General features: G+C 36.6%; 1 protein-coding gene and 1 long non-coding RNA gene across 2 annotated transcripts in view; one reads left to right on the top strand and one right to left on the bottom strand.

The window, feature by feature from the left end:
- The window catches only part of itgb1b (integrin, beta 1b), a 51,192-nt gene extending 30,606 nt beyond the window's left edge, over window positions 1-20,586 (top strand). The window contains exons 9-16 of the mRNA XM_083525681.1: window positions 376-465; window positions 5,196-5,336; window positions 5,508-5,707; window positions 8,773-9,011; window positions 10,118-10,340; window positions 10,513-10,745; window positions 12,582-12,748; window positions 19,168-20,586. Coding sequence (XP_083381807.1) covers window positions 376-465; window positions 5,196-5,336; window positions 5,508-5,707; window positions 8,773-9,011; window positions 10,118-10,340; window positions 10,513-10,745; window positions 12,582-12,748; window positions 19,168-19,233 — 1,359 coding nt within the window. The 3' untranslated portion in view covers window positions 19,234-20,586. The remainder of the gene's footprint in view (window positions 1-375; window positions 466-5,195; window positions 5,337-5,507; window positions 5,708-8,772; window positions 9,012-10,117; window positions 10,341-10,512; window positions 10,746-12,581; window positions 12,749-19,167) is intronic.
- On the bottom strand, window positions 11,919-12,336 carry LOC310717836. Its single transcript, XR_014530964.1, has 2 exons — window positions 12,216-12,336; window positions 11,919-11,955 (listed from the first exon to the last, which is right to left on the bottom strand). It is a non-coding gene; the product is annotated as an uncharacterized lncRNA (long non-coding RNA).
- Window positions 20,587-20,998: the final 412 nt, after the last annotated feature.

Genomic DNA, 20,998 nt, shown 5'->3' with positions numbered 1-20,998 from the left:
TCTTCTAGGTCCATGTAATGCTACTTCTAATGCACATTGAAATGCTCCACAGCATTTTAGAAAGTTCTTGTTTTAGTTTCCTTCCTGTACTTTTCCCTCTTGGATTAAACATAAAATGGATTTAATTTTTCAGGTATGCAGAAGTTTAATGTTAAAATTGTTAAAATTAATGTAAGACTTGGTTAAGTTAAAGGCCTGTTGCTAACATTTTGTGTGTGTGTTTTTGATGTCGTGAGAGAGGTCTTTAATTTTATCTTAATTGTCTTAAAGTCTTAAGCCTTACATTTGACTTTCTGAAACCTGCAGAAACCCTGATAAGTGAATGTTTTCCAAACTAAATCAAAAACCTTTGTAAGAAGATTCATTTATTTTTAGGAGCTTAAAAATCTCATTCCAAAGTCAGCTGTGGGAACATTGTCTGCAAACTCCAGTAATGTGATCAAACTAATCATTGATGCCTACAATGTAAGTAACACAATCTAATATTTTTTTTCTTTATAATCTTACTATTGTTACAAAATAGTAAGCACATGTATGTTGTTGCTTGCTTCAATGGAACTAAATTACCTAGCCAAACCCTGTTTCATTATTATATTGGGTGCATAAAGCTATAGTGCAGGTCCTTAAAGAAAAAACGTTTGAAAATAATTGTGGAGTAGACGAACTGGAGTGGCCTGCACATTGTCATGATCTCAATCCTGCTTAACACTTTTGAAATGAACTGGAATACATCAGTCTCTGACCTCAGTAACGCTCTTATAAGTTATACTTTTAATTTAGTGAAAAGCATTTGGTGCTGGACTATTTGATTTAAATTTAAAACTGTATAAACTTTATTTTGATACTTCCACAATCTGATTTGGGTTTTCTGTGCTAAGTTCTGTGCTACATCTTTTTTTTTTTTTTTTTTTTTTTATGTTTTGTTATTGTGGCCACTTTATTTGTGTTTTTAGTGTATTATGTGTTATGACTGAGCAGTTTATTCATGCCCCTGTCATCGCATTAATAATCGACTTACCATGTAGGTCAATTATCTGAACTGTTAAAATTAATTAAAAATAATTTTTTTATCGTATGTATTATTAATGCCTGAACCCAGCCATTATGGATGCACAAGCCAGTGCACTCTTAGTTTGCGTTAGGAAGGGCATCCAGCGTAAAAACGTGCCAAATCAAATATGCGGATCACAAATGAGAATTTCATACCGGATCGGTCGAGGCCCGGGTTAACAACGACCACCACAGGTATCGTTAGCCGACAGGGTACCGGTGTAAATTGGGCTACTGTTGGCCGAAGGAGGAAAAGGAGAGGAGGAAGACGTCTACAGAGACGGCAGGGAAAGGAGCAGTGTAGGAGAGTGGAGGTTCGGGTTGGTACTTTAAATGTTGGTACTATGACGGGTAAAGGGAGAGAGGTAACTGATATGATGGAGAGGAGAAAGGTAGATATGCTGTGTGTTCAGGAGACCAAGTGGTAAGGGAGTAAGGCCAGGAACATTGGAGGTGGATTAAAATTGTTCTATCATGGTGTGGATGGAAAGAGAAATGGTGTAGGGGTGATTCTGAAGGAAGAGTACAGTAAGAGTGTAGTGGAGGTGAAGAGAGTTTCTGATAGGGTGATGATCGTGAAGGTGGAAGTTCAAGGGATGGTGATAAATGTCATCAGTGCCTATGCTCCACAAGTTGGCTGTGAGATGGAGGAGAAGGAAAATTCTGGAGTGAATTAGATGAAGTGGTAGATGGTGTACCTAGGAAAGAACAATGGGTGATTGGGGCAGACTTTAATGGGCATGTAGGTGAAGGGAACAGAGGTGATTAGGAGGTGATGGGTAGGTATGGTTTTAAGGAGAGGAATGTGGAAGGGCAGGAGAGCATAAGGAGAAAGAGGTTGGCAAAACAGAAGTGGGATAGACAGAGTGATGAGAAAAGTAGGCAGGAGTACAAGGAGATGCGGCAGCAGGTAAAGTGGGATGTGGCGAAAGCCGAGGAAAAGGCATATGAGGAGCCTGTATGAGAGGTTGGACACTAAGGATGGAGAAAAGGATTTATACCGATTGGCCAGGCAGAGGGACCGAGCTGGGAAGGATGTACTGCAAGTTAGAGCAGTAAAGGATGGAGAGGGAAATGTGTTGACTAGTGAGGAGAGTGTGTTGAGAAGGTGGAGGGAGTATTTTGAGCAGCTGATGAATGAGGAAAATCGGAGAGAGAGAAGGTTGGACGATGTGGAGTTGGTGAAGCAGGTTGTAGATAGGATTAGTAAGGAAGAAGTGAGAGCAGCGATTAAGAGGATGAAGAGTGGAAAGTCGGTTGGACCAGATGACATACCGGTAGAAGCGTGGAGATGTTTAGGAGAGATGGCAGTGGAGTTTTTGACCAGGTTGTTTAACAGGATTTTGGAAGGTGAGAAGATGCCTGAGCAATGGAGAAGGAGTGTGCTGGTACCGATCTTTAAGCATAAAGGAGATGTGCAGTTTTGCAGTAACTACAGGGGAATTAAGTTGATCAGTCACACCATGAAGTTATGGAAAAGAGTAGTGGAAGCCAGGCTGAGAGAAGAGGTGACAATCTGTGAGCAACAGTATGGTTTCATGCCGAGGAAGAGCACCACAGATGCCTTATTTGCTTTGATAATGTTGATGGAGAAGTATAGAGAAGGACAGAAGGAATTGCATTGTGTATTTGTGGATTTAGAGAAAGCGTACGACAGGGTGCCGAGTAAGGAGTTGTGGTATTGTATGAGGAAGTCAGGTGTGTCAGAGAAGTATGTGAGGGTGGTGCATGACATGTATGAGGACAGTGTGACAGCAGTGAAGTGTGCAGTAGGTACGACAGACTGGTTCAGGTTGGACTGCATCAAGGATCAGCCCTAAACCCTTTCCTGTTTGCAGTGTTGATGGACAGGTTGACGGACAAGGTCAGACAGGAGTCTCCCTGGACTATGATGTTTGCGGATGATATTGTCATTTGTGGTGAGAGTAGGGAGCAGGTTGAGAAGAGCCTGAAAAGGTGGAGATATGCGTTGGAGAGAAGGGGAATGAGAGTCAGTAGGAGTAAGACAGAGTACATGTGTGTGAATGAGAGGGAGGGCAGTGGAGTGATGCGGTTGCAGAGAGAAGAGCTGGAAAAGGTGGAGGAGTTCAAGTACCTGGGGTCAACAGTACAAAGTAATGGAGAGTGTGTTAGAGAAGTAAAGAAAAGAGTGCAGGCAGGGTGGAGTGGGTGGAGAAGAGTGACAGGAGTGATTTGTGATAGTAGGGTATCTGCAAGAATGAAAGGGGAAAGTTTATAGGACTGTGGTGAGACCTGCGATGTTGTATGGATTAGAGACAGTGGCATTGAGTAAAAGACAGGAGATGGAGCTGGAGGTGGCAGAGCTGAAGATGTTAAGGTTTTCGTTGGGAGTGACAAGGATGGACAAGATTAGAAATTAGTATATTAGAGGGACAGCGCATGTAGGGTGTTTTGGTGACAAGGTGAGGGGGCCAGATTGAGATGGTTTGGACATGTGCAAAGGAGGGACATGAATTATATTGGTAGAAGAATGCTGAGGATGGAGCCACCAGGTAGGAGGAAAAGAGGAAGGCCAAGGAGGAGGTTCATGGATGTGTTGAGGGAAGACATGCAGGTAGTTGGTGTGAAAGAGGCAGATGTAGAGGACAGGGTGGTATGGAGACGGATGATCTGCTGTGGCGACCCCTAATGGGAGCAGCCGAAAGAAGAAGAAGAAGATTATGAACGCCTGCTTGCTTTCAAAACGCTGAAGTTCATATTTGTGAATTTCATGTAACCCTTGGTATAATATCCCAAACTGAGTGTTTTCTATCATTCTTCTTCATCTTTTGGCTGCTACACTATTTCTCTTTCCATTCACACCATGAAAGAACAATTTAAACCCACTGCCAATGTTCCTGGCCTTATTTCTTTTTCAGTTGGTTTCCTGAACACACAACATATATATATATATATATATATATATATATATATATATATATATATATATATATATATATATATATATATATACCCCTTTCTAAACACCATCATGTTAGCTACCTCTCTCCCTTTACCAGTCATAGTACAACATTTTTAAGTGCCCACCCTAACCTCCACTTTCCTACACTCAGTTGTTGATAACCCGGGTCTCAACCAATCCGGTATGGAATTTAGGTTTGTGATTTGCATATTTGATTTGGCACCTTTTACACTGGATGCCCTTCCTAACGCAACCCTCCCTATTTGTCTGGGCTTGGACTGGCACTAAGAGTGCTCTGGCTTGTGCAACCCTAATTGCTGGGTTGAGTGTTGTCAAGTCGTTTATTTCTATAGCGCTTTTCGCAACAGACATAGTCTCAAAGCAGCTTTACAGAAATCAACAGTCAAGGTGAATGGTGTGCATTTATCCCTGATAAGCAGACTGTGGCAAGGAAAAACAACCTTAGAGGTGATGAGAAGAAACCTTGAGAGGAACCAGACTCAAAAGGGAAATCTATCCTCATTTGGGTGACATCAAGAGTGTGATTATAGTCTTTAAACAATACAGAACACTGGAGAGTGAGAACTAACATGAGCACTGGAGTGTAAGATTATAAGTAATGTTCTTTCTACAGTCATTATGGTTATAAAATTAGGAGCTACTGAGCAACTCATAAAATAGCTCAACATTTGCGATCATCACAGATCCAACACCAGCTTCTCCATGCCAGAGCCTTTAAACACTCCAGGAGGTCAAATGTCAAAACTCCACACATGAAGTGGGATCCAGCTGGCACTGGTACGTCTCTGGGTGGTACGGGAAGTTTGCAAGTTCCGCATCTTCTTTAACAGTCCATAATCTTCATGGGGTGGGACGTGACTGGAGCTGGCCAAACCTCAGGATGCCTTGGGATGGGGAGAGAAAGAGAAGCAGAAATTAGCATAGCTGCTGTTCATGATATTAACAGCACAAGTTGATAATGTGCATTTGATCAGATGTTCTGGAGCACAAGTTTATGATAGTGACGTATGTTATGTGTAAGCTTTGCTAAAAAGATATGTTTGTAATCTGCACTTAAACTGGGAGAGTTTTGTGTTGTAATGTTTTCAACCATAAAATTTTGCAGATTTGAGGTTTTTTTTTATGTCCATCTGTTTGATGTAACTGCATTGTTAAATCTCATGACCTTTTTTTTGTAATCATTTATAAATCTGTGGCTTAGTCTCTGTCATCTGAGGTCATTTTGGAGAACAGTAAGTTACCTGAGGGAGTATCCATCTCTTACATATCCCACTGTAAGAACGGTCTGAGTGAAACAGGAGACAATGGAAGGAAATGCTCAAACATCTCCATTGGTGATGAGGTAAGAATAACTACAATGTTACCAGGTAAACATAAAGCATGCCAGTCAGATATGCCAATATATGTTTAATCAAATGTTCTCTAGAATGAAATGGAATCATCAAATGAAATAAATAAAATTTCCTAATTTATAGGAAATTTTAATTCACCAATGTTCCTATTCATCATGCAGGTGACCTTTGACATTACTATCACCACAAAGGGCTGCCCATCACATGGTACAGAGGTTATTAAGATTAAGCCGTTGGGCTTCAATGAGGAGGTAGTTATTGATCTGAAGTTCATCTGTGAGTGTGAATGTTCAAAAACTGGAACTCCAAACAGTTTAAAATGTCACTTTGGCAATGGGACCCTTGAGTGTGGAGCATGCAGGTAAGAGCCCTCTCAAGTACATAATGGAGTGTGTTTATATGTTTATTTCCAGAAAATTATTTTTTTAAATAGCTGATATTTTTATTAAAATGGATGTTCTTTAATCTGGAAAAAAATCACACATTTGCCACAATAACTGTATATTACTTTTATTAGTAATGAAATAATAACATAATTTTAATTATTTAATCGCAACTTAAGCGCACATTTTTATCTGCGCTGAATGTACCTTAAACTAATACTTTTTAGGTTTTTAATACTCTAATCAACATGGACAAATATGACTGCTTTTTGCAAACATTTGTTTTTTTATTAGTGAAAATTAGTGTTTTAAATTAGGACGTCATGAATAATGCTGCGTTGAAGGTTTTAATTTTACCACTTTTATGTATTTATATTTTTAATAAAAAATTGGTCAAACACAAATGAAAATTAATGTGTTAACACAAAATCACTTTGACAGCCCTAGTTTGTTTACCATCACTTTCATACAACATGTTCCATCCAGTGTTCATGACTTGCATGTTTTAGCGTCAGAATTCTATGCTAGTGTTGCTTTATTTGCATTTAGCGCTTCCTGTTGACCCTTAATACTCAATCCAAAAGACTTATAAATAGTTGCATTGGATATCTCATCTCTTGAACATTTTATGACCTCCCAGATTGCTCTTTTCTTAGGAGTAATATAAGGAGCAGAGACAGTATTGCTACTTGCAGCACATTCTGCTTGCCTAGCAGTGCTGAGTAAATCTAGTTGCAGATTCTGTTAGCATGGTGCTTATAACAGGCATCGTCACAAAGCAGAGATCTGGATAGAATTTTCGGTATAATACATGATTGTGATTTTAGGTAATAATTTCTTTAAATCCATTACTATACAGTACAGAACTGGCAAGCTTGCTATAGGGAAATTGAGTATAAGGCTGTGCCACCATCAACAAATTTTAGCAAACATTTGGTTGGTTGGGTATTCTGATCTGGGTATTCAGGGATGTCAAAACGCAGAGGTGGAAGCTTAATTTTTTGGGGTTGTTTGGAGACTGGGAGAATAGAATGCTGAATTAACATTACTCTTATTAAATGTCTCACTACTTATATACACGTTGCAAAATCAATCTGGACTGCAGCTAATTGGAACCAATTTCACCATAAAAGAAAACCATGACCTAATGAACCACTTCAAATGCTTTGTGTTATTTGGAGAGCAAGTCAGTTGAAGTGTTCTGTCATGGAATCCTGTTCACACTCACTGAACCTATTGAACTAAGTCCAATTAAACTGCACTGGACTGCAAGGCCAGTTTATCACAAAAAACATTAAAATGGCATTTAAAAACAAAGCTTAATTTGTGATTTAAAGAACAGAATTTAGACACAAGTACTACACTTGCGAGAGTACAGGACATGCCTGTCTTGTCTTGCCTGACTGCATTTTCTACTTTTATAGAATAAATTGTAGTCTTTCATACTTGCCTCCCTATAATTGTAGATTTTAGATGTAAAACACTAGTTAGTGCTCGGATCATGCCTCTACTACCAGTCTAATAATGATTTATAATAATGAGTCAAATTTAATGACTATGTGCAAAAAAATTCTAATTGAAAAAAAATTTACATGTTGGGTAAAATGATACTAATTGTGTTGCATTCCAAACTGAGGTCTAATGCTGCCTCAATACTGGTTATAATGGTAAGATTTAAGGGGTCCAAGTTATCAGTGTAATTCTAGATGTAATTAATGCAAATGCAGATCTCACTGGTGTTCTGGTTAAATCTATATTTTTTGCTTCGGTTCCTATGGTTGTGTTCTTAATGACTGCTTTCCTTAAAAATGATATCCTGTTTCTAATGTATCCCAAATAGATAATTTTTCTTACAATATCACAATGTATTGCAACATATTGTGTGTCAACCCCTTTATCATGATGTCGCGTCACCAGATTCTTGCCGATACCCAGCCCTACTTTATACAGCCGAGCTGAATGAGTCTTCTGCTAATGGAGCTCTGCTGTTTAGTAATTCAGTGAGGCAATGCTGTTTATTGTCCATCAAATCAAGGTGGTCTAGTGGTTAGGATGGGGTGCTCTCACTGCTGTGGCCTGGGTTCGATCCCCGGTCAGGGAACCAACCCCAGCCATTTGGGTTGCACAAGCCTTAGTGCCGGTCCCAAGCCCAGATAAATGGGGAGGGTTGCATTACTAAGAGCATCCAGCATAAAAATGTGCCAAATCGAACATACGGATGACCGCTGTGGTGACCCCTAATGGGAGAAGCCGAAGAAAGGTTTTTTAAATCAAAGATTCTGTGCTGTTTTAATCCAGATGGCCTTTTACAGTAGATATATGACTGCATCATCCCAGCCTCTCTGTGCTTGTAGGCAAACTGTGGGGGATTCATCAGGGCCGGTGCAATGCATATTTTTCTTTTCTTTTTTTTGTGTGTTGAACTTAGTTTAATATGCACATTTTAGTAAATACATAAAAGTATTGATAACAGGTGTGTGTAAATAAAAAGGTTAATTATCTTTGTTTCAAGTGCTTTTTATTTCTTTTAAAAGGTTGTGGAAAGGAGGCTGAGGGGACATATACATTTTGCCTAGGGCCTCCAAATGTTTAGAACTGGCCCTGGGATTCATAATAGTGATAATGTGATCTAGGATGGCGCACCTATAGTTTCGCCAGTTTCTTCAGGGTTTTCAATATTAGGACTATGGTACAGGATTATTTTAACTGAGAGTTCTCTCTCACATTTAACAAGTGTTGGGGGAATGCTGGTAATGTAGTTGAGAGTGACACAATTAAAGTCTACAGAAATGACAACAAATGTTTGAATTGTTGTTGAAACCCCAAAATCGGCATCCAAGCATGGTATCATGTCCTGTAACATGTTTGCATGTTTACCCCTCTGCCTTTTTTGCACGGCTTAATTCGGCATCTGTCTATGTTTCACGTTTGATTTTGTTCTTGCGCTTAGAATATCATTCTGATTGGTCATTTAAAATATTGTTACCTTTTAAACAGTTAGGTTGTATAGTACAAGTAAAGATGTTTTCTTGTGATTTGTCAGGTGCAATGAGGGACGTATTGGAAGGGTTTGTGAATGTAGCAAAGATGATGTCAGGGCAGAAGATCTGGATGCAAATTGCCGCATGGACAATGGAACAGATATCTGTAGCAACAATGGAGATTGTATCTGTGGTACATGTGAATGCAAAAAGCGAGACAACCCAGAGGAGCGGTATGAAGGGAAATACTGCGAATGTGACAACTTTAACTGCGACCGATCCAACAACAAACTATGTGGAGGTGATAATGCACGCTAATTCTATCATGTATTCCAAATTTTTATTGTATTATTCAAATTAATAAAATTGTTCTTTGCCCATTTGATATTGTATTTAATTACTTAATTATTTACTGTTAAACGCAAAGAGCATTTGGTATTAGTGTGCAGTCTGCACACTCTGAAATTAGACTAAAAGGCATTAAGGAAATATTACAAAGGACTTTGTAATCGAAGTTGATGCCAAAAAGCTATTCATTTGTGGATTATGGCTGTTTTATTAACAGTTTTGTAATGGTTTGGCCTCCCATGGTAGCAACAAAACACTGTCTTCTTTATTTATTTATTTATTTATTTATTTAAATTTCTGCTTTTTTTTTTCTATTCAATCACATTATTTTTTAAATAATGAATACCAGATAAAGAATACCAGTGTTTACAAATCTTTTACATTTATAAATCTGGCATATATATATATATATATATATATATATATATATATATATATATATATATATATATATATATATATATATATATATATATATATATATATTTGTTTGGTTTATCTTTTATTAGCATTTATACTCAATTTGATGCCCATTGTTGAAAGTGCCTTTTTTTTTTTTTGTTGTTCAGTGAGCTAAATTTGATGTTGTGAATGCATTCCTTTCTCCTGCTGCAGTCTTCCTTAAGCTCAAACATCTAAAATCACAGTACAGTTGGAAGGAGGCACTTATTAACGGGCATTAACAGCCATTTTTTTTCATAGTGCAGTTAATGTAAAAAAAAAATATGTATAACGTGAAAAATTTGATGACTAGAATTGCAATAAAAACCAGAATAAACATGCAGCACATTAACAAATTTCACAATCAAATTTAATACATTAACCAATGTTTTATCCTCCTCCTTTTGCATTGCTTACTGTTGCTTTTTTTGACTTGTTTACACTAGGTTGCCCATAACCGGTACTAGGTACACTAGCTTGCCCATAACCGTTGATGTGTGTGCATTTTTTTTTCTGTATTATTCTTGACCTTTACCTCAGACCATCAAGTTTGTGAATCATTTTCCACTTTTACAGTGCAATATCAAGTTTACTTTTAAACGTTTTGTCTTATTTTAGGTCATGGTCAGTGTGCATGCAGAGTGTGTGTGTGTGATGCAAACTACACAGGGAGTGCATGTGACTGTCCTCTAGACAAGCAGCCATGTGTGGCCAATAATGGGCAGATCTGTAATGGTCGTGGCACCTGTGACTGTGGAGCGTGTAAATGCACTGACCCAAAGTTTCAGGGTCCCACCTGTGAGATATGCCCCACCTGTCCTGGAGTCTGCACAGAGCACAAGTGAGTGTAGAATACAGCTGTGTTAAGTCCTTCTAAAACCAAACCATCACGCATGAATGTTGTATTGTATATTATCAAATTATTCAACATCTTACAACTTTATATCATATGTTGAACAGTTAGATTTTGATCTTGCATCTGCCGTTACCTTGTCACCCTGTCCTCTATACAGACCTTGTGTTCAGTGCCGTGCATTTAAAAATGGAGAGATCAGTGAAGAGAAATGTAGCCAGAAATGCAGTCACTTTAAACTAATAATGGTAAAGGAAAAGGAAGACCTTCCTCAGCCGAACAGCCAGCCATACCTCAGCCACTGCAAAGAGCGTGATGCCAATGACTGCTGGTTCTTCTTCACTTATGCCACGAAGAATGAGAGTGCTGAGGTCTATGTGGTTGAGAAGTTGGGTAAGTGGAACAGGATCTAATTTCTATAATATTTCTATAATCCAGTTCAGCAATTATGCAGTATAAGTTGGCATATATCTTTACTTATCTCACATTTAAATCCAGTAAACACAATCATGAAATGAATAATTAGCTTTTCAATCACAGTGATGAATAAAGCAGCATATTTAAAAGAACAAGGTGTGTGTGTGTGTGTGTGTGTGTGTGTGTGTGTGTGTGTGTGTGTGTGTGTGTGTGTGTGTGTGTGTGTGTGTGTGTGTGTGTGTGTGAGAGAGAGAGAGAGAGAGAGAGAGAGAGAGAGAGAGAATGTAAATGCCTCAGATAATCCTAATTGAAATTAAAATTTTGTCACATACACAGTATCACATGCAGACAAAGGCTTTTGAGGACTGTCCATTATTCTAACATGAAAAAATAGGAATATATTAATAAATAATTGTAAAAAGTAAATAAACTAAAAAGTGGTAAATATTGCAAATATTGAGTACAGATTAAATTAAATAAAGAAAAATTTAATAAATTGCAGCTCTACCGTGTAAAAGAAGCTTTAACTTGTGTTGTTTTAATAGTTTAATATTTAATAGTTAATGCTTCAAATGTAATTATTAAAATTATCTTCTTTCCAAGAACCAGTGAATTTCACATGCCTAATTTCTTTGACCTATTGACAGTCTAATTTCGCAAATTTCCTCTGTGACATAAATCATGAAAGCTGTTGGATTTGATATAGAAGAGTATGAGCATTAAAACATCGTAAAAAATAATCTAACAATGATGTAATTTGTGGAGATTTATTTATTTATTTATTTATTTATTCTCTGGTGCTTGCAGTAAAACCTACTATGTGGATTAGGGGGGGGGAAAAAAGTTTTTTTTAGTCCACAAAGTGTGATATTGCTTTTTGCACTGATGGATTAGAACTTTTTTATTGTTTGTATGCAGGCAGAAAATGGAAGGGTGAAGTACAGTTTTGTTATCTTTGTTTATATTCACATAATCTGTTTTTACATTAGGAAAAAATCGTTTACACAATTTTTTTTGCCGCATCTCGCACTCCTATGCTGATGAATCAAATTAAGAGCAGATTATTAGGGAAAGTAGACTACCATTCTGAACAAAAGTTCATATTTTTTGTATTTTTCACCAGTTTATATTCTATATATATTTGATTTATTTTTCTTTTCTATAATTCCTACATTCTGTAAAGCTGCTTTGAGACAATGTCCATTGTGAAAAGCGCTATTGAAATAAATTTGAACTTAAGCTTAGTTCTGAAATAACTGAATAGTTTAAACATTGCTCTAAGCTGTTTACGCTGTGTGGCAAAAAACCTTCAGTGGAAATCTTTGGAAAATATGGCCATGCACAGATGGGCCACTTTATTTACTTTGTTGAGGGTGTTTTCACTAAAAAGCTTAGTTTTCTGGAGCCTGTACCTCTGTTCTACAACCCCCCCCCCCATACACACACACACACACACACACATCCTATTTTCATGTCCATTATACTTCTCCACTAATTCTGCAAACGCAAAAATCCAGCAAATGAACCAATGTTTTTTTATTTCTCTTGGCCTTTGGTCAGTGAAAGTCGTTAGCGAAAGTAGTTAGCGATTTTTCTCAAAACCAAATGTCTTTAGTGAATAGAAAATAACCAAATAATTTGCTGTGCTGTTCCAGTACTTTCATAGTGGAATGTACTGTGGCAGGATATAATAGAATTTGTCACTGTTTTTGTCTTATACAAGCTTTGTGTCCATTTAACTAACTATTGTTTTCTTATAAACAATATTTAAAATAATTAATCCATTACTAATGGCTTAATTTGTGTTTCCAGAATGCCCTACTGGTCCTGACATTATTCCAATTGTAGCAGGTTTGGTTGCAGGCATTGTTCTGATTGGTTTGGCCCTGCTTTTCATCTGGAAGTTGCTCATGATTATTCATGACCGCAGAGAGTTTGCAAAGTTTGAGAAAGAGAAGATGAATGCCAAGTGGGATACGGTTAGTATGCATTTATTTATATATATATATATATATATATATATATATATATATATATATATATATATATATATATATATATATATATATATATATATATATATATATATTATATTCTACCTTCCTAGAAAAAAAAATGATTCCGTGTTCTTCTAATTGTTTTGTAGATGCTAGCATATTTTATGACCTCGCTACTGTAATAATTGAAAGATGACATAATTCATTGGATAAATATGTATTTGTGTAGGTGGCTTTAAAAATGTTTACAGTAAGTTTATAGGCTCATTATTTATTTTTCACTATTTTTAATTTACTCAAATTTTTCCCCTATGCCACTTTTACACTTAATGTTTTTTTTTTCTCTCTTTCTTTTCTGTCCTTCAGTAAGATAATACCATTTATAGGAGTCCAATTAATCAGTTCCACACTCAAATTTGTGGATACAAAAAGGCCAGAGTTTGTACTTTCTTTTCTCAGACTCTTTACTCTTTACTAACACTTATCACGAACATGCGCTCCAGAGAAACAGGATGAAAATGTTTGGGTGGGTTTTTTTTGTACTTTGACCTTATTCTTTACAGCCGATAGACAAATGTTACTATGATATAATACACATTGAAAGCCTGATGTCCCCAATACCACACACACACATAGGAGTAAGTCAAGAACACACTGCATATTGCATACAATAATAATCATACACTTTATTGGGAACACTTATTAATCCAGTCATCTCTTTGGTTAATCATGTGGCAGCAGCAAAAACCATGCAAGTTAATGTTCGCTGGGCTAGTCTGAGTAGTTCCTAGACTGTTTTTATTCACAGCAATCGCCACTGGAGAACTTAATGTCATCTTCTGCTGTCGCAACCAATCAACCACATAGTTAAAAAAAGGAATGCTTGTCTGAGTTACTATATACTTCCAAGCTCAACTGGTCATTTTTCTCTGATCTGTCATCAGCAATGGATTTTAGCATCTATACTAACTATTCAGAGGATGTTTTGTTTTCACTGTTCTCTGGAGATTATGCGGTAAAATTTCAGGATTTCTGTAGTCTGATGAAACTACAAACCAGTTCTTGCACCAAGTGCCATGGTGCAAAGACACAGGAATCACACATTTTCTTCATTCTGGTCTTTGATGTGAAACTGAACTGAAACAACTGAAGCTGTTCACCTGTGACTGCATTATTTTTTGCAATGTGTAGATAGATCACTTTATTCATTCGAGAGGGAAATTCACACATATATATATATATATATATATATATATATATATATATATATATATATGTGTGTGTGTGTGTATATATATATATATATATATATATATATATATATATATATATATATATATATATATATATATGTATATATATATATATGTATGTATGTATGCGTAGGTGTTTATTTGCATGTGTTGTGATCTATGGGGGTGGGGGGTATAGATTAATTTTAGCCAAGTTTAAGTACATTGTGTGGTCAAAAGTATGTGAACACCAGACTTATCTCATCCGACTTCACAAAATTTAACCCCTTAGCCTTCAGCACGGTGACCGATATCCCATCTCAAGTGTTAATCTTTAGCAATAGATGAGATAAAAAGGGAGAAGAGTAACAATGACTATTCATCATTCTAAAGGTCTAGGCCTCAAGTATCGATTTTAGATCACTGTTTTTAAAAGTAAAACGTGTAACGAATGCATTTGCTGAATTTGTGTAAGATGTACACACAAACATGCATAAAAAAATCTGTACTTCCCGGTTTATTTGGAAAGATAAGGGTCCACTTAATAAGATGTCGTAAAGCATTTTTGCTACAATCAAACTATATTGTTGTAATTTAGGTGGTTATTAATTTGTTTACGTCACAGTACTTTGCTTGGTGTATAGTTTGTATATGTTTCGGAAATAATTTTAGCATAAAAAACGCCATCTTGGTGATAAAAATAAAAATATGGCAGGTAGAATATAGTGTTAACATGAGACCACCCACAAAAAAAATAAAATAAAAATAAGTCAGAGGCAGAATTTTGGACTTGAGTATACACTCTAGGCAGGTGTTGTGACATTCTGCTCTGCATTACCCATCATTTCAAACCTTTTATTTCCAGGCAGTAGCATTATGGAATCGAAATGATTGATGGAATATGTAGCCAATGAGTGCAGGATTCTAACGATGTATGGGAGGATTTTATTCCCCCTATGTGGGTGAGTTCTTAGTTTTATTACTGTTTAGAAGCTCTTAGTGGTGCAACAGCTGTGCACATGCAGTGAAACACTAGGAAGTGGATGCAGCTCTCGATTCTGCACAAACAGCTGTTTCCAACTCGTGCTAATTGGGCTTTGTTTACCAAAAAAACAAAACAAAAAAAGAAAAAAATTAACAGTGAAATAAGTAGTTTTATCAGAGATTTGAACAAAGCAGCCATGAGAAAAATATTCTTGGGGGCGGAGTAACAACAGCAAATTGGAGATCTGCGTGTACTGTGTTTAGAGCCCAACCAGGGACAGGAGTTGAAAATTAGCATTTGCTATAAACTTTTTATGTAGCATTTCAGTGACAAGCTTGCTTTGTATGTTGCATTGTCCCTGTCAAATAAATAAAATGAAATGAAATGAAATTTTTAGAAGGATCTCAATGGGATTAAGGTCAGGGGACAGAGGAATCCACTTGAGCAATTCTGGGGGACAAGGGTTGTTTTTATTTTGCTTATGGGGAATTTTGGATCATTGTGTTGGGAAATACAGAAATCTTTTATACACTGCAACTTTGTTTTACATGTGGTCCATGTGTAGGTCCATTTTGAAGTGCAAACAACTTTCTAGATCCTTCCAACATTTCCCACGGACACAGTTGTGCCACGCATGCATTTGGTATTAAAACACTCCCTTCATCTATATACCAAATATACCAAACACCAGGAACTCGATCTTGTTAAATTAGGGGGTTTTGGACCACAGATTACAGCACTAATCTAAGTTTTTATGTTCTAGATCACGTGTCAAACTCAAGGCCCACGGGCCACATCTGGCCCGATGTACAATTATATCCGGCCCACAAGATGATTTTATATAGATCTATTATTATTGTTAATAATGGCCCGGCGATATGAAGCGCTGATAACACAAACTACAGATCCCATAATGCAGCGCTTTAGCTGTCTTACCGAACGCTAGGCGACCTGGGAACATTCCAGCGTCAATCAAGTCGAGCTTCTGTTGATGTATTTAATGCTATTGTAAAGTAATTGTGAAGCCCCCCACAATGGTGAAGAGAAAAGTGGATTCTGAAAACAGAGCCTTTTAAAACCGATGGGAATCTGAGTAGATGACACTGCCGGTAAACCCGTGTGTCTTATTTGTGGAGCGAACGTAGCTGTAATTAAGGAATTTAATCTAAGACGCCACTACGAGACAAAACATCAGGAGAAGCTGAAAAACCTGAATGCAGAGCAGAAGATACAGAAAGTAGTCAAGTCAAGTTTATTTCTATAGCGCTTTTCACAACAGACATTGTCTCAAAGCAGCTTTACAGAAATCAACAGTGAAGGTGAAGGGTGTGCATTCATCCCTGATGAGCACGCCGTGGAGACTGAGGCAAGGAAAAACTCACTTAGATGTAATGAGGAAGAAACCTTGAGAGGAACCAGACTCAAAAGGGAAACCCATCCTCATTTGGTTGACATCAAGAGTTTGATCATAAATCTTTCAAAAATACAGAACACTGGAGAGTGAGAACTAACATGAGTACTGGAGTATAAGATTATAAGTAATGTTCTTTCTACAGTCTTATACAGTCTATATGGTTAGTAGCTCCTAGTTTTATGAGCTCAACATTTGTGATCATTACAGATCCAGCATCAGCTTCTCCATGCCACAGCCTTTAACACTCCAGGAGGTCCAATGTCAAAACCACACATGTAGTGGGATCCAATTGGCACTGCTACATCTCTAGATGGTTCGGGATGTTTGCTAGTTCGGCATTTACTGCTTTAAAGGTCCATAATCTTCATGAGGTGGGATGTGACTGGAGCTGGCCAACCTCAGGATGCCTCGGGATGGGGAGAGAGAGAAAAGCATATCATGAAATTAGCGTAGCTGCTGTTCATGATATTAACAGCACAAGTTGATAATGTGCATGTGATCAGATGTTCTGGAGCACAAGGTTATGATGTGAGACGTATGTTATGTGTAGGCTTTGCTAAAAAGATACGTGAAAATTATCTACCGCTTTTAGTGGACTTTGCTATTCTAGAAACTACTAGAAGCCCAGAGTTTTGAGATCTCAGGGAGGGTGGAGGATGGTAGCGTGTTAAAAGACTGGAGAGATACATGGGAGCCAAACCATTTAGTGCTTTATAAGTAAGAAGTAGTAGTTTGAAGTCTATTCGAAACTTAACAGGAAGCCAGTGTAGGGATGATAAGATTGGGGTTATATGGTCATATTTATATGGTCAATAATGCAATTACAATAGTCTATTCTGGAGGTCATGAACGCATAGACGAGCTTCTCTGCATCGGATATAGATAACATGTTTATCAACTTAGAAATATTTCTAAGGTGAAAGAAGGCTGCTTTTGTAACTTGGTTGATATGATTATTAAAAGACAAGTTGCTGTGTAAAATAACTCCCAGGTCTTTTTTAACCATTGAACTAGTGGTTACAGAACAACTGTCTAAATGCAGGTTGAGATCCTGGCGCTTCTGTAAACTGGTTTTTGGGCCGATGAGCAAAATCTCAGTCTTATCAGAATTTAGTAGTAGAAAGTTATGGGTCATCCAATCTCTTATTTCTTTAACACACTCAGTTATGCGAGCTAATTGAGCTGTATCGCCTGGTTTTGTTGATATATAGCTGGGTATCATTAGCATAACAATGGAAGCTAATTCCATGCCTTCTAATAATATTTTCTAAGGGAAGCATGTATATTGTGAAAAGCAGGGGTCCTAGAACTGAACCTTGTGGCACGCCATAATTTACTAGCAATTAGCCTGGATAACTCTCCATTTAAGTCTAAGAAATTGTAACGATCGGACAGGTAGGATTTAAATCAGCTTAATGCCTGTCCCTGAATGCCGATGTAATTCTGTAAGTGATCTAGGAGAAGATCATGGTCTATAATGTCGAATGCAGCACTAAGATCTAGTAAAACCAACAGCGAGATGAAGCCTCGCTGTTTTTAAAATGACCTGCTGAAATGTCAGATTCTTCTTTAACTCTTCTACTTTAGAAGAGTTAAAGAAGAATCTGACATTTCAGCAGATGTTTTTCACCAAAAGAAAATCACAAAGTGAAGCTGGTGTGAAAGCAGAGGGGAAATCAGAGGCACATCAGCCAGTTATTTACCCAGGGAAATGTTTCTGAAGAGCTGCATGATGAAGGTTTGAGACGTCTTGTGTTTGACAGGAGATATTTTTATGGAGAGCAAAATATTTTAAGTTATTTAAAGGTCAAATTATTTTTCTAAATGGCATAAGAGCAAAGAAATCTGATTATTTTGATTAGTTGTTATTTTAACGTTTACTTAAAAGCAAAATTTTTATGGATTTGTTCAGGGTTTTTTGCAGCATGTTCATATTTCTTATTTTATTTTTATTTTTTTAAAGGATATTTTTATGGAGAGCAAAATATTTTAAGTTATTTAAAGTTTAAGTTGATTTATTCTGGATTAATATTCCTGTCTGTTTTTATTCATATTTATGTAAAAAAAAAAAAATTTTTGTTTTAGTGTGTTCAATAAATGTTTATCCTGTTCGGCCCGTGACCTAAAGTGTGCTTTGAATTTTGGCCCCCTGTGCAATTGAGTTTGACACCCCTGTTCTAGATTAAAGACAAGATTTCTTTTTGCAGTTGACATGACTAAAGAATGGTTGTCTGTACTGTGATTAAAATCTTTAAATCTAATGCCTTGTAGATAAAATTGAAGGCTCCTTACTACTCAATTGTACACTGCAGTGTATAGTTTTATCTTAAAGTCAAAGCATGTGCTCGTTTTTCTTGGATGTCTAAAGAACTTTACGTTTTGCATAGTACTTTTCTGGGGGTTTTTTGGTGGGTTTTTTTGCCATAATTTTAAATTCTATCTAGATTCTAGATTAACCTTGCAATTCAGTTAATCCTCTGGGACTCCCAGAGTTCCAGCTCTGTATTTGCATACTTTTGGCCATATCAATATAATAACTTGTTCTCTATTTTACAAATAACATAATTTGCATGTTTTACAGCACAAGTGAGATATTACTTTTGTATGTTCTAGATGAATTTTCTGATAGTATTTTAAATTGTTTTACAAGTAAAAAGTTTACTTTGCTTAGCGTGTTGATTTACAGTGTGCTGTAAAGTATCCTGAAAGCATAATTCTGCATTATCAAAATTGTGCTGACCTTTTTTTTTTCTCTCTCCTCTCTTCTTAGGGTGAGAATCCTATCTATAAGAGTGCTGTGACTACAGTGGTCAATCCCAAATATGAGGGAAAGTAAGGGGCAGATGGTCCATCTCAAACACTGTGTGCAAATATGTTTGTTGTTCAGTTTCATTTTTAAGACACAATTTGGTAGCTGCATCTCTCCACACCCTGCATTATAATGTTATTTTTTGTCTAAATATTTGTTGTCACATGACTGGTTTTGGACTTTAACATGCAAGTTGTTTATTTTGAATAGAGTAATTGTTTTCTGTTGTAGTGGTTTCTTGTTCATATCCCAGATTTGACCTGTGTTTTCACATTTTATTTAATCTCTCTCTCTCTCTCTCTCTCTCTCTCTCTCTCTCTCTCTCTCTCTCTCTCTCTCTCTCTCTCTCTCTCTCTCTCTCTCTCTCTCTCTCTCTCTCTCTCTCTCTCATATATAGAGGCAAGAAAATTTTCAATCACTAGTGTAGCATGTAGCTGGCCACTGGTTTGGAAGTGTATGTTGCTCTGTTCCCAATTCAGTCATTGTGTACCCTAAAATAGCGTGGTTTTCTTTCCCCCTTTTCCATACACACCTGATGATTCAGCTGTATTGGAAGCTGAACCACAAAAAAAAGTGCACTGGAGTATGTCTTGTATATCCTGCATGTAGTGCTGTTTTTTTATTATAATGTTTTTATTTTTGGAGACTGTGGTATTTGAGTCTATTTTAATTATTCTTTCTTTGTATGGAATCTCTTTCTAAGATGTGCTCATTAGGTTTATATATTCATGTATTAAAAGGACATTGTTTTGCCAATCATTTTAAACTTCTGTTCATATGCGAGGGTTGTGATTCTATGGCTCTAAAGGAGAAAATATCCAGTATATCATTAACACTGTAAAATCCTTAATTATGGAATTGCATTATGAGTAGATTTGAATGCATTACCATTATATCATTTTGGCCAGGATTCCAAACTCTGATCTTAATGTGGGTGCATCTCAGGGACATGAACAACAGTTAAAAAAATGTATTCAAACAGTTTCAAACAGTCTAGCAATCAAACAACAAATTGTTTAAAATAGTATACATTTTCAAAACTTGATGCTCAGGTTTGTTTTAAATTTTTAAATATATAATCATAAAAACCAAAAACTGTTTTGTGCAAAAATATTTTTTCATTATGCCAAGTCTGTTACCAGAAATAGACTTGTTTACTGTGTATTGAACTTTATTTTATAACCTGCTGTCTGAATATCGGTTTTTTTTCCCCAGCCTAATATTTTGCAATAATTGTTAAAGATTTTCATGAGAATTACTTAAAATTTTTATTTTCCTGTTCAATCTAAAAACCAAGTCTCTGACTGCGTGTCAAATTTCTGCAACATATTCACGCTTAAGAATCTTTTAATTATTTATTAAAATAAACAATCAAAACGACTTTGTTTTTTTTGTTGTTTTTTTTGTCATTTGTCAAATTAAAGTCATTATTTAAATGCATAATTTAATAATTATATTTAATTACATTCAGGTACAAATGTTAAGTTGCCATTCTTTAAGTGCAAATCTTTTTGTCTGCTTGATAGGACCATACATATTGTATTAAAGCAGTTTTGGTGCTTTGAGTACAATTCTCTTTCTTTGAGTAAAGATTTGAGAATTAGAATCGTTGCTCTTGGCTGGCAAAAGGGCAATATCTAGGAGTAATTATGACTGGTTTTAATTCTTCTTCTTCTTCTTTCGGCTGCTCCCATTAGGGGTCGCCACAGCGGATCATCCGTCTCCATACCACCCTGTCCTCTACATCTGCCTCTTTCACACCAACTACCTGCATGTCTTCCCTCACCACATC

The sequence above is a fragment of the Silurus aristotelis genome (genome assembly GCF_946808225.1).
Source record: "Silurus aristotelis genome assembly, chromosome: 22".
NCBI lineage: Eukaryota > Metazoa > Chordata > Actinopteri > Siluriformes > Siluridae > Silurus > Silurus aristotelis.
The sequence above is the reverse complement of the archived record's forward strand: the minus strand, read 5'-3'. Positions and strand labels throughout refer to the sequence as shown.